The following is a 12,940-nucleotide window of genomic DNA, read 5'->3' as shown; positions in this document are numbered from 1 at the left end:
AAAGAATACACAGTGTCTTTTACATAAGGAAATATAAATTCAAGGAAGACAACATCCCTAGAGTTTATAATGGACATATTATCTAGAGACAACAACTTATAGGCCTTCTTGCCAAAGGGGTAACCCAAGAAAATGCAAGGAAGGGCCATAGGAGAGAATTTATCTCTACCAGGCCTGGGAGATGAGGCATAAACTAAGCACCCAAAGGATCTCATGTGACTTAAGTCAGGTTCCTTACCAAAGAGAACTTGATAGGGAGATAAGTTTTGCAAGACTTTAGTAGGCAATCTATTAATAATATAAGTGGCTGTCAATATAAATTCTCCCCAATATTTGGTAGGCAAATTAGATTGGAAACTCAAAGCTCTAGCTGTCTCTAGTAGATGTTTGTGCTTTCTTTCAATTGTACCATTTTACTGAGGTGTATGAAAACATGAAGTTTGATGAAGAATTCCATGATCAGTCAAAAATTAAGAAGTAATGTTGTTAGTGCCTAATTCAAAAGCATTATCTGATCTAATTATCCTAACCTTCCTGTCAAACTGAGTAGCTACCATGTTTATAAAAGATTTCACAAAGACAAATTCATTTCCTTTACATGATAATAAATGAGTCCATGTGCATCTAGTAAAGTCATCAACAATGGTCAGGAAGTATTTATAACCATTATAAGTAGAGGTATGGTAAGGACTCCAAAGATCAATATTAATAAGTTCAAACGGCTCAAGAGAAACAGATGTACTGGAAGAAAAAGATAGTCTGTGTTGCCTAGCTTTTGCACAAACTGAACATAAAAGCAATGTATTCTCATTATCTGAAGAAACAGTACAAATTTGTTTTAACTTGTATAATGGCAGATGGCCTAGCCTATGATGCTAAACATTACAATTTTCAGTAGCAACAACAGAATTAGAGTTAATTTTATTAACAGTAACATCTGGTACAACGTGTGTATCGTTTGTGAGCAGATAAAGGTCATTGTAATTCCTACCAAGGACCAAGTGCCTCTTAGAATAATCCTGCAAATAGCAAAGGGAAGGGGTGAAACTAACTACTGAATTTAACTGTTTAGTTAGCTTGCTGATGGATAACAAATTAAACTTGAAACAAGGCACATATAGAACATCACAGAGGCACAAATCAGAGATAATAGGCACAGAACCAACAGTGTCAATGAACACAACACTACCATTTGGTAAGTAAATTGAGTAAGGTTTATCCAGGGTTCTAAAATCAGAGAACAATGCCTTGTTAGAGCACATATGGTCACTGGCTCCTGTATCCAAGATCCATGAATTGAAATAAGGATTCAAAAGAACATTAAAACTTTGAGAGGATAAAGAACTATTACCTGCAAAATTGGCAGAAGAAGCAGGGCCATCAGAAGAAATAGAATTATTGAACCCAGCAAAATTTGCAGAAGAGTCAGGTACAAAAGAAAATCCACCAGAAGACCCTGCAGCAGTAGAACCAGAATTGGCAGCAGAAGTAGAATTGAGCCCTTCAGGAGCAGCACCTGGAAACCCATCTTGATCATTGAAAACATTTGCTGCAAATCTTCTATTTCTGTTTTGTAAATGCTTGCAATTTTCAATCCTGTGATTAAATTTCTTGCAGTAATTACAGAAAAGAACATTGGCATTAGGAACATCTGTAACTGAACTCTTGCCCTTGTTGTTAAAATCCTGTTGAGAAAAACGTTGAGAATCTTGTTGAGGATACTGTTGAGGATATTGTTGATAATTCCCTCTCACATTGCTTGAATTTGTCTGAGTATTAGAGCCAATATTGGGAGGCCTGAATCCATTAGAAAAATTCCTCTGATTGTACGCAGAACCACCATTGTTGCTGTTATTGCGATAACTATTGTAATTGTTATTGCGACCATAGTTGTTTCTATAATTTCCTTTACTGTTACCAGCATAAAGAGCAGCGGAATCAGTCTGAAAATTCACAGCATTATGTATTTCTCTTTGACCTTATTCTTGAAGAAGATTGTTGTAAATGGAGGACAATTTAGGTAGAGGATTTTGCATTAATATGGTGCCTCTAACAACTGCAAATGAGTCATTTAAACCCATCAGAAATTGAACAATTCTTTGATCTTCTTGAAACTTCTTCTGCTTGATCTTGGCACCACACTGACAGTTGCAAGAACAAGGGAGATTCATACCCATGCCATCTATTTCATCCCAAATTGACTTCAGTTTGGTGAAATAAGTTGAGATGCTATCATTTCCTTGAGAAAAATCAGTTAAATTTTTCTGAGTACCATATAATTGGGCTCCATTACTTTGACCAAAGCGGTCTTCCAATTCAGACCAAGCGATCTCTGCAGAATTGCTGTAAAGAATTGATTTGCCAATTTCTGGTGAACAAGAGTTCAGAATCTAAGAAAAGACAATATCATTACAGTGCTGCCAAGATTTTGCTGTAGATTCAGTTGCTGCAGGTTTGGGTAAACTACCATCAATGAATCCCAGCTTGTTTTTAGCTGAGAGTGCAATGAGCATGGCACGTTTCCAACCACCATAACCAGTTCCATCAAAAACAGTGCCAACCAGCTTAATTTCAGGAATATCAGAATGATGAATGAAGTGGGGATCTTCTGGACCAATAGTCGTGTTAACTTCAGAGATTTCAGGCATGATTGATTAATGGAAAGAAGTAGAAAAATCCGTAGAATTAAGAAATTTGACTAAAGGAAAAAGAAATCTTGAATGTAAAGAAAAATTGATGAAGATGAACGTATGAAGATACACTAGAAAAAAACTGAGATATGCAAAAACAAGATCAAATCAATAACCTTGCTCTAATACCATGTTGGTAATAAAGCTTAAACATGTTAATGAGTTTAGATCGAATGTATGATTGAGAGTATGAGGAGAGAAGATTGTTAGAGAGAGATTGAGAGAGAGAGTAAGAAACGAATTGTATTGAATATTGAATGAATTAGTATGTTACAATGATGAGAGATCTCCTATTTATACATACAACATAAACCGACTTAGCCTTCTTCTATAACTGATTTCCTTACAGTTAGTTATATGCTAACAACCCTATAACTAACTTTTATAACGAATTCTTCCTTAGTCTCCAACAATCTACCTATTAGTTCTATCGCATGTAATCATCATCAAACATAGACCCAGTTATCTAATCAATGAATAAATCTAAAATATAAACCTAAATGAACAATAAATGAAAAAAACTTTATAAAGTTAGGATCTGATGCTATGAAAATAACTCAAATCCATTGTCAACTTGCACAAATCATCCTTTAAAACCGTAAATTAGTGAGCATGAAATGCAGCTCAACCAAGCTTATGTCATGAAATCACATACGCAGTGACAAATATAGTATCAATAACAATAGAATCATCAAAACAACTACCGCAAAATTTAAAAAATGTTAACGCATTTGTCCAGTAGCGGAGCCAAGATTCAAGCTTAGAGAGGGCCAAAAAATTTAGAGGGTGGGGGGGGAATGAAAATGATATAAGGCACTTCTGAAAAATTCATCCTCCAGGGGGCGCGGACGCTCTTGCTAGCCCCCTGGCTCCACCAATGCATTTGTCTCATCACATAGTTCAGCGACGTATACGAGTTATCATGCACAACACGGCGACAATTTAGTTATGAGATAGTGATAAGTCCAATTTATATACATTTTATCCCCATATTTTAGCTCCAATTTACATGGCATTATGCACTAACCTTAGTGATATTGAGCTACTATTTGCTTTCTAGTTCTATTTGTATGTTTTGTCATGTTTTGTAGGTACATAAGCTTTTAGGAGCTTAATCCTACTCATTTGCAAGTCACTAGAAGCAAGGCTAAATAAAGGAAGCAAAATGGACCAACCAGATGAATGTTGCATGTATTTGCATGGATCAAAGTTATGGATTAGATGGAGAAATACAAATGCAAGTCAAGTAAAGTCAAAGCCCAAATGCAAATCCACAAATGTTCTTAGGATGCTTCACTTAGGATCCTCACAAGATGCTCATGGGATGCCAAACAAAGCAATTAACCGGAGTTTTTAAGGAGCTTAAATGATAAAACTAAGATTCCTCAAGCATTAAAAGAAAAGAATTAATGAAGAATACCCGGGACTTGGCAACCCCGATCGGGGTTGGGTGTCCCCGATCGGGGACGTGTGTTTCTCACTTGTTTACGTTACACACCCTACTCCTATATAAAGGGGACTTAACTCGAGGCATTACACCATCTTCTCTACACACTTTTACATAGAACTTCTCTCTAAATATAGTAGTTAGTTTAGGTTAGCTCTTAGTTTAGTTTAGTTTAGATTTTCTTTATGTTATTTACATTTTCTATTTACATTTTAAGTTATAAAACAATTTACATTTACAAGTTATTTATATTACAAGTATTGTTCTTCCATTTCCATTTCCATTTCCAATTGCAGGGTAATTTCTTATTCATATTTTCATTATGTTTGCCATTTTATTTATCATTAGTTTAATTTACATTTCCACCATGTTAGAATAGTTGCATTTGTCTAAGGAGTACGGGAAACCACACATGATTAAGTAATATGTAAATGTCAAAATGAGGTTAAGTTAATATTGATAAAATTTTTCTATCACATGTTTGTATCGTCACGTTTAATCTTTGTTTAAAGGCCTTATTCATCGATTAAGTTTGTTCATTATTTCTAAAAGGCGAGAGGCATGGAATTGAATTAGACTAAACATGTGTAGTAGGATGACCTAGTCATGGACGAGAGTTTCTCTAGGACCCGGTCTATGGTTGACACTAATATCGTAAGATGGGTGTCTCTAAGCCTAAACATTTACCATAAAATCAACTTCTTAACTTGACATAAGCATTTACGCAGTTAGAATGTGTGACCCGACCTCCCTAGACATTTTATTTATTATTGTTTTATCACTTCAACCCAATCAATCAATCGATAATCTACCAAGGTAAAATTCAATCCATAACAATTAATCAATAACTCCCGTCTCCTTTGGGTTCGACCCCTAAGTACTACATTCATTTGTTGTGTCTAGGTTATAAATATTATCTTTGCATAGGTGTGCGATAGCCTATCAGATAGACTGCCTTCTTTTTTTTTTTTTTTTTTTTGGGCAGTTGTAAATAAAGGTTATACATTGACACTAATCACTCATAGCCCTCTTAGCGAGGTTATGAGCCATCTTATTAAAACGCCTAGGAATAAAAAAAAACATTAATAATGAAAGAATTGGAAACAAAATCCCATATCATCCAGGAGCCCTCTAGTGAGATGATGAGCCATCTCAGCCCCTGCCAGTTGGAGCAACAGTTGCAAACAGTCCGAGGAAACCTCCAAATGAAGAATCCCCTGTTCACGAGCCCAACCCAATACATCCCTGAGACCTAGAGCTTCGGCTTGCAGCGCAGATTGCGCATTAATTTTAACACTTCTAGTGAAAACAGTAGCACTATTGTGAGCATAAGCAACCCATCCAACAACAGCATTCCTAATAGATTTCCACCCCGGGTCTACCATCACCTTAATAGAATTGCAAGATGCTGCTCCACCGATCACATAAAAGGGTCGTCCGTCATATACCTCCTGTAAATCCTGAGGATCACTACCCCTCCTTATAACCTTGCTTTCCACACTTCCCCTATCTCCCATATCCATCGCCTGTAAGGTTGTATCCACCGTGCTTCTCCAAATGCTATAAAACAACTGAGGATGAAAACGGTCACCATGAAAAACAACCCTATTACGAACCGTCCACAAACACCACAAAGTACCCATGAATTTAATCATTTTAGATTCTCCATCCTCCGTTTTTCCAAGATACGTTAACCAATTAATTACCCACTCCCCAATATCCATGGAGGGAGCACAATTAATGCGAATACCCAAATCGAAGCAGGCCCAGATGCGCTGAACAATACTGCAGTCCCGAAACAGATGTGCTCTTGTTTCTAGAATCTCCTCACTTATAGTACAGAGTTTACAAGTTGGATCCACCGGAATGTTCCTTTTAGCGAAACCATACCCCATGGGAAGCGAATCAGTTAAAAGTCGCCACAAAAACACTTTCCATGTTTGCGGTCCTGGTAACTTCCAAAGGTTCCTCTTACAAAAATTAATTCCTAATCCACCACTCCGCGTTTTGTCTTTTAAACTCCCATGCATCGTCATAAATCTACTAAAAGCAATCCCATATCCACTCTTCACCGAATACACTCCATCTCTTGTATGCTTCCAGTAAATGCAGTCGCGAACCTGCGAGACACAAACAGGGATGGCCAGGACATGATCCACAATATCCTTGTGAATTAGATACCTAATTCGCCTATCGTCCCAACTTCCATTCGGTAGGCGGAGTTCCTTGACAGTCAGATTTTTTAAATCGGCATTTTCCGGCAGTAAAGCTTCAGCACTCGGTTCAGGGGTCTCACCATTCACCTAACAAGAATTCTAAACATTAAGACTAGAGTCTATTCCTGGCTTCCAAGCAACATTATGGGAGATAATATCTAATCCATAACGAAGGCTTCGCACCCCCCAAGACACATTACTTGACTTGTTATATACAAAACCTGCACACATCCCTTGCCTTCCAAAAAGTTTAGCTCTAAACACCTTACAAAAGATAGATTCCTGACCTGACACAATCCTCCAAGCCTGCTTAACCAGCAGGGCTTGATTCAGGCCTTCTATATTACGCATTCCAAGCCCACCAAAACTCTTAGGCAAACTCAGAAAATTTCTACTACACCAATGGGTACTCTTCCCAGACTTACATCCAGCCCACTAAAAATGTGATAACAAAGAATTAATCTTGCTAGTCACACTTACCGGAATTTTAAAAACCGATAGAAAATAATTTGAAAGATTTGATAGAACGGATGAAATTAAGGTAAGACTACCTACTGGTGACAGAAAAATCTCATACCAGGAAGAGACCCTCTTCATGACGCTATCAATAAGCGTCGTAAATAAATCCCTCTTTGAACCCTGAAATTCCGTTGGGATTCCAAGATATTTACCCATCCCTTTGTTATGTCGAATATTGAACACCCGTAGACACATTCTAGCCTGATTCAACCTCGTGCTTGGGCTAAAAAGAATCCCAGACTTAGCGTTATTAATCAGTTGCCCAGAAGCTTTGCAATAAGCATCCAAGATGGCCTTTAAGTGTTGAGCCGAGTTTCCTGTGTCCTGAAGGAAGAAAACTGCATCATCCGCAAAGAAGAGATGTGTCAAAGGCGGAACCTGTCTACATAACCTAATACCTTGTAACAGCCCTCGATTCTGAGCTTGTAGCACCTTCCCAGACAGCACTTCCATTCAAAGAGCACCTCCTTAGAATTAACTATTTTCATGGACTTTTGAGGGATTCACATATCAAAGTCTTTCCATTAATCACATTAACAAGAAGAGTATTTATCTTATAAAAGAACACTTATGCAGAAATACTGGAATACAGTTTTTAAACAATAAAGCCTAACCTTAAATCCTTTACATCTTAGGGGAAGTCGGTTTCTTTCCCATATCCTTAAATTTTTATCCTCGTATCTGTAGAAAACCAATAAACCAACTCAGATTTTAGAAATACTGCCAGTTGACGGTAACTTCATAGTTTTCGTAATTTCAAGGATCAAAGAAAACTTCAACGTTCTGTAATACTCCGTATTTTATAATTAAATAATAATAATATTACGTTATATTTTATACGAATTGTGTTTGAGATGGAATAATGGAATAATGGAATAATAATAATAATAATAATAATAATAATAATAATAATAATAATAATAATAATAATAATAATAATAATAATAATAATAATACGATATACTATACGTGTATTATATACCGTACTCACCTCATATATACCCTACCTTATCCACCCCAACCCTATCCTTTTGTAATCTCACAAAATCCACAAACATGAGAGATGAGAGAAAGAGAAAAAATGAAAGAGAAATGGAGATCCCATACCTCCGCCTCGAGTTGGTAAGGTAAGACCGTCTCACTAGCTTATATATTATTTTATTCGACCGTCTCAACCTTGACCACCCTTGACCATGTACTAACCACCGTTGACCACTCATACCCACGTTTGACCGAGTAGATCTAGAGTATGTTGGGTTATATGACTTGGTTCTAGGGCTAGTGTTTTGACCCTCGTCATGGGCCTGACCTGGGTGGTTTTGGGCGGTGGTTGTATGGGTGTGTGAGAGGAGTTGGTGGGTGGTCGTGGGTGGCGGCATAGGTGGCAGGAGGGACTATTATCGCGGGTTAAAGGAGGGGTGCGGGTTGTGTGTGTGTTCCATTATTGTTGTTGGGGATGGCGGCTGCCGTGGTTGTTGGTGGTGGCACGGTGGCTGCTGCTGGACCCACCACGGTTGTGAGGAGATGACGGTGGTGGTGGGTGGTGGCTATACTTGTATGGGTGTGTGTGGTTGCGGGTGTGGTTTGTTAGAGTCGGGTGTAGTTGGGTCGGCTGTGGCTGCCGGCTGTGAGAGCCACCGTGGCTGGTGGTGGTGGTCACGGTGGCGGCCAAGGGTGGTTATGGTGGCTAGGGTAGGTGGTGAACACGGTGGTGCAAGGATGGTTTTGACCGAGTATGTTTAAGACGGGATTTGAATAGTTAAGACGAGTTTTATTTAATTAATTAATTCGTATTTAATTAGATTAGATTTGTTAGTAATTAATTATATTTAATTAATTATATTTAGGTGACGGTTTTTGTGGAAGATTATTTTATTCGAATCGCTTATGGAGATTTGCTAAAAGGTAGGTTTATCCTACTCAGTTTCGATAATGTGTCCATTTGTTAAATGAGTTGTTTATCATTAATTGCATTTAATGAGTCGGTAATTGACATGTTATACGGTATCTTACATTCATTGTGTTTGTCATGTATCACTACTACAAATACAGGCAACTACAACGGCCCTTTAACAACGCTTATTCACGAAAATCATCAAAAGACATTGTAGAATGGATGACGCGAATTTTACCAAACTTAATTACAACGGTTCTGTGTTTTTAACCGTTGTTATTGGTTTTAACAACGGGTCATACTTTCAAAACCGTTGTTAATATAAAAACTAATAACAACAGTTGAATCTGTAATACATTTTAACCGTTGTTAATAATTTGGCGCAAAATTAGTGAAAAGTAATTACAACGGTTTGTTTACAGCCCGTTGTTATTAGGTTGTAACAACGGTTGTATACTGAGTAACCTTTGTTATTAATGTAATGAAAATCTTAAGAACAACAGATTGCTTTATTCTGCTATACGCTACAAAACACAAACACAAGCTAATACTGCTACTATATCATCCTCCATTCCTCCCTGATCGTCTCTCTGTCTTCATCTCCGTCACTGTTGTCACCGTCTTCTCTCCCTCATCGTGTTCATCAATCAGGTATATATGTTTCTTAGCAACACTTATAGATATAGGATTTTTTGGGTTATTATCTAATTTGTTGATAATTTAGCTTAATTGCTTTCCTGAATTTCGTTTATTTGTTTGCCTATTATTGGATTTTCTGAATTAGTTGCCTATATATTACAAATGTAGAAAAATGACTCGAACTTGGATGATTGATGCAAATATGAGTGACCACAACTATAAGGATGGTTTAGCTGAATTTTATGAAGTCGTTTCGAACAATTTGAAAGGTTCTTCTAGTATTGCATGTCCTTGTGAAAGATGTGGTAATATTAGCTATATGGCTTTTCCGGACGTTAAAATACACCTAGAAAAGTGAAGATTTAGTCGATCCTATACACGTTGGATTTTTCATGGGGAACCATTAGAGGACGAGAATAGCTCTAAAGAAGATGATGTTGAGGTACACGAAAGGCTAACTGATGATCCTGAGTTTGCCGAGTTTTTTGAGTTGGAAGAGTTGGAAGCAGAGAAGTTGAATGTTGGGTCTATAGATAATGAAGAGAATGATGATGAGTCAAATGCTTTTGAAGATGTAGGTGATGACACTATTAATTGGGATGACCTTAACAACATGTATGAGAAGTTGTGTAAGTCTGAAGCACCTCTGTATTCTGGTTGTAAGTTCACAAAAATGTCGGTTGTGGTGAAGTTTTATAATATCAAGGGGGCAAATGGGGTGAGTGACACGTGTTTCACTAGTTTTTTAGCCTTGATAAATGAGTTGCTTCCAGATGGTAATGTTCTACCTGTTAAGACATATGAGGCGAAAAAACTAATAAGAGGAGTGGGTATGAAATATGAGAAAATACATGCATGTCCAAATGATTGCATATTGTATCGGAAATTATATCAAAACTTGACCAATTGCCCTAACTGTTTGGAGTGGCGTTATAAGGATAAGGAAGGGATCCCGGCTAAGGTGTTGTGGTATTTTCCAGTGATACCAAGATTCATAAGGATTTATGCGAATCCCGATGATTCAAAAATGTTAACTTGGCATGAAACAGGAAGAATAAATGATGGAAAGCTAAGACACCCGGCAGATGGTATGCAATGAAAATCGTTCGACGCTAAGTATCCTGAGTTCGGCAATGAACCTAGAAACTTACGTCTAGAGCTGTCCAGTGATGGATTGAACCCACACGGAAACATGAGTAGCCAACATAGTACTTGGCCAGTAGTGTTGGCTATTTATAACTTACCTCCATATGTGTGCATGAAAAGAAAGTATTTGATGTTGTCGTTGTTAATTTCTGGCCCTAAACAACCTGGAAATGATATAGATGTTTATTTGGAACCTCTTCTAGATGATTTGCGAATGTTGTGGGATAGTGGGATAGAAGTATTTGATGCATATAAGAACGAAACTTTCAATTTGAGAGCGATGTTATTGTGTATAATATCTGACTATCCGGCTTATAGCGACCTTTCTGGGCACACAGTTCATGGGAAAGAGGCTTCTCCGTTGTGTGGGGGAGGATGTCGAGTCTGAATACTTGAAGTCTTCTTGTAAGTATGTGTATATGGGAAATAGGAGGTTCTTGTATCATGACCATTGTAATCGCAAGATGGAGAAAGCATTCAATAGAAGACAAAACTTCGTCAACCTCCTAGAATTTTGAGTGGGCATGAAGTTTATCAGAAAGTAAAGCATATTGAGATAGATTATGGAAAGAAGAGCAGCTCTAAATTGTCTACTCGTGGGTATAAAAAAAGATCCATATTTTTTGATAAACTTCCATATTGGCCTGACCTGGAGGTCAGGCATTGCCTCGATTTCATGCACATTAAAAAAAATGTCTGTGATAATATTATCAATACCCTTCTGAATGTTCCCAATAAAACAAAGGATAATGCCGCAGCTAGGTAAGATATGAAGATGATGGGTATTTGGCTAGAGTTGGCACCACAGAAGAGAGGTAATCGTACATTTTTACCACCAGCAGCTTATACCCTTTCACGGAATGAGAAAAAAGAGTTATGTGCATGCTTGAATGGAATTAAAGTGCCACATGGTTATTTGTCGAACATCAAAAGCCTAGTGTCGATGCAAGACCTAAAACTCACTGGGTTAAAGTCACATGATTGTCACACTTTGATGCAACAATTACTACCTGTGGCTATTCGTTCCATTTTACCTGAAATGGTAAGATATGCTATAACTAGATTCCGTCTCTTCTTCCAGTCCACATGCGAGAAAGTCATCGATCTCGATGACGCGAATTCATTGCAGGACCTCGTTGTAACCTCTCTTTGTCAGTTGAAAATGTATTTTCCACCCTCTTTCTTCACTATCATGATTCATCTGACCATTCACTTGGTTAGGGAGATTTTGTACCTTGGGCCCGTGTACTTGAGATACCAGTATCCTTTCGAAATATTGATGAAAGTCTACAAGGACTATACATCTAATCGGCATCGTCCGGAAGGTTGTATTGCTCAACGCGCTATTTTAGACGAAGCTCTTTCATATTGTTACGCTCATCTCTCCCCTGAGGAGTTGATTGGCGTTCCTAAAAATCATCATAGTGACTGGATGACCGAAAAAGGTATTAGGGGCCGGGTTGAAAAAAGTGTGACACGTGAAATGTTGCATTTAGCACATACGTATGTGCTAAACAACGAAGATGAGGTGCAACCTTATATTCAACAACACAAAGATGAGCTTAAATACGATCACCCAAACAAGACCGAGAAGTGGATTTCAAACGAGCATACGAAGACGTTTGCAGAGTGGTTTAGGAATATTGTCTTAGAGTGTACGAATCAAACTGGTGATGACATCTCTCCTAGGTTACTACGTCTTGGTTTAGGTCCAAATGCCAGGGTCACCTTTTAGCTTTTGCCATTAATGGATATACTTTTTACACCCGCGAGTAAGATGAGTTGAGCACAATGCAAAATAGTGGTGTGAGTTCTGAATTTGAGGCAATGCACTTTGCTACTTCAAAAGATAAAAAGCCTATTTGGGGAAAATTCCTTTATTATGGTGTTATTCAAGAAATATTGGTACTCGATTATATTGATTTCACAATGCCTTTGTTTCGATGTAACTGGGTTGATAACAACATCCATTGTGTCCGAAAGGATAAGATGGGATTTACGTTGGTCAATCTGGGTAAGATTGGCAATAATAAGGATGATCCTTTCATAATGGCTAAACAAGTGTTCTATGTCACCGACCCTATGGATAAGAATTGGTCTGTTATACTGTCTATAAGGAGTAGAAGGAGTAGTCCATCCGATAATGGTGATGATGATCAGGATGTCGTTTTTGTGGGAATGGATCACTCTACCACTGTATCTTATTTCGAAGATGTTGACACTGATCATGAGGACACTGAAAGCATCTATATACGTGATGACCATGGTGAAGGTATTTGGGTTAACGAAGAAACTATAACATCCAAGAAACGTCCCCGATCCTGAGATGGTCCATAATGTAAGTTATTACTTCCTCCGTTCTCATATGATCTACCCACTGTATCTTATA

The 12,940-nt window shown here is 37.8% G+C and overlaps 1 protein-coding gene across 1 annotated transcript; it reads right to left on the bottom strand.

Annotated features, from left to right (window-relative positions):
• Positions 1-470: 470 nt before the first annotated feature.
• On the bottom strand, positions 471-2,648 carry LOC141629108 (uncharacterized). Its single transcript, XM_074442166.1, has 4 exons — positions 2,468-2,648; positions 2,055-2,368; positions 887-1,943; positions 471-784 (listed from the first exon to the last, which is right to left on the bottom strand). Exons 1-4 carry the CDS (start codon positions 2,646-2,648, stop codon positions 471-473), a joined length of 1,866 nt encoding a protein of 621 aa, XP_074298267.1.
• Between the last annotated feature and the right edge of the window lie 10,292 nt (positions 2,649-12,940).

Source organism: Silene latifolia, chromosome Y, assembly GCF_048544455.1.
Source record: "Silene latifolia isolate original U9 population chromosome Y, ASM4854445v1, whole genome shotgun sequence".
Classification (NCBI taxonomy): Eukaryota; Viridiplantae; Streptophyta; class Magnoliopsida; order Caryophyllales; family Caryophyllaceae; genus Silene; species Silene latifolia.
The sequence above is the reverse complement of the archived record's forward strand: the minus strand, read 5'-3'. Positions and strand labels throughout refer to the sequence as shown.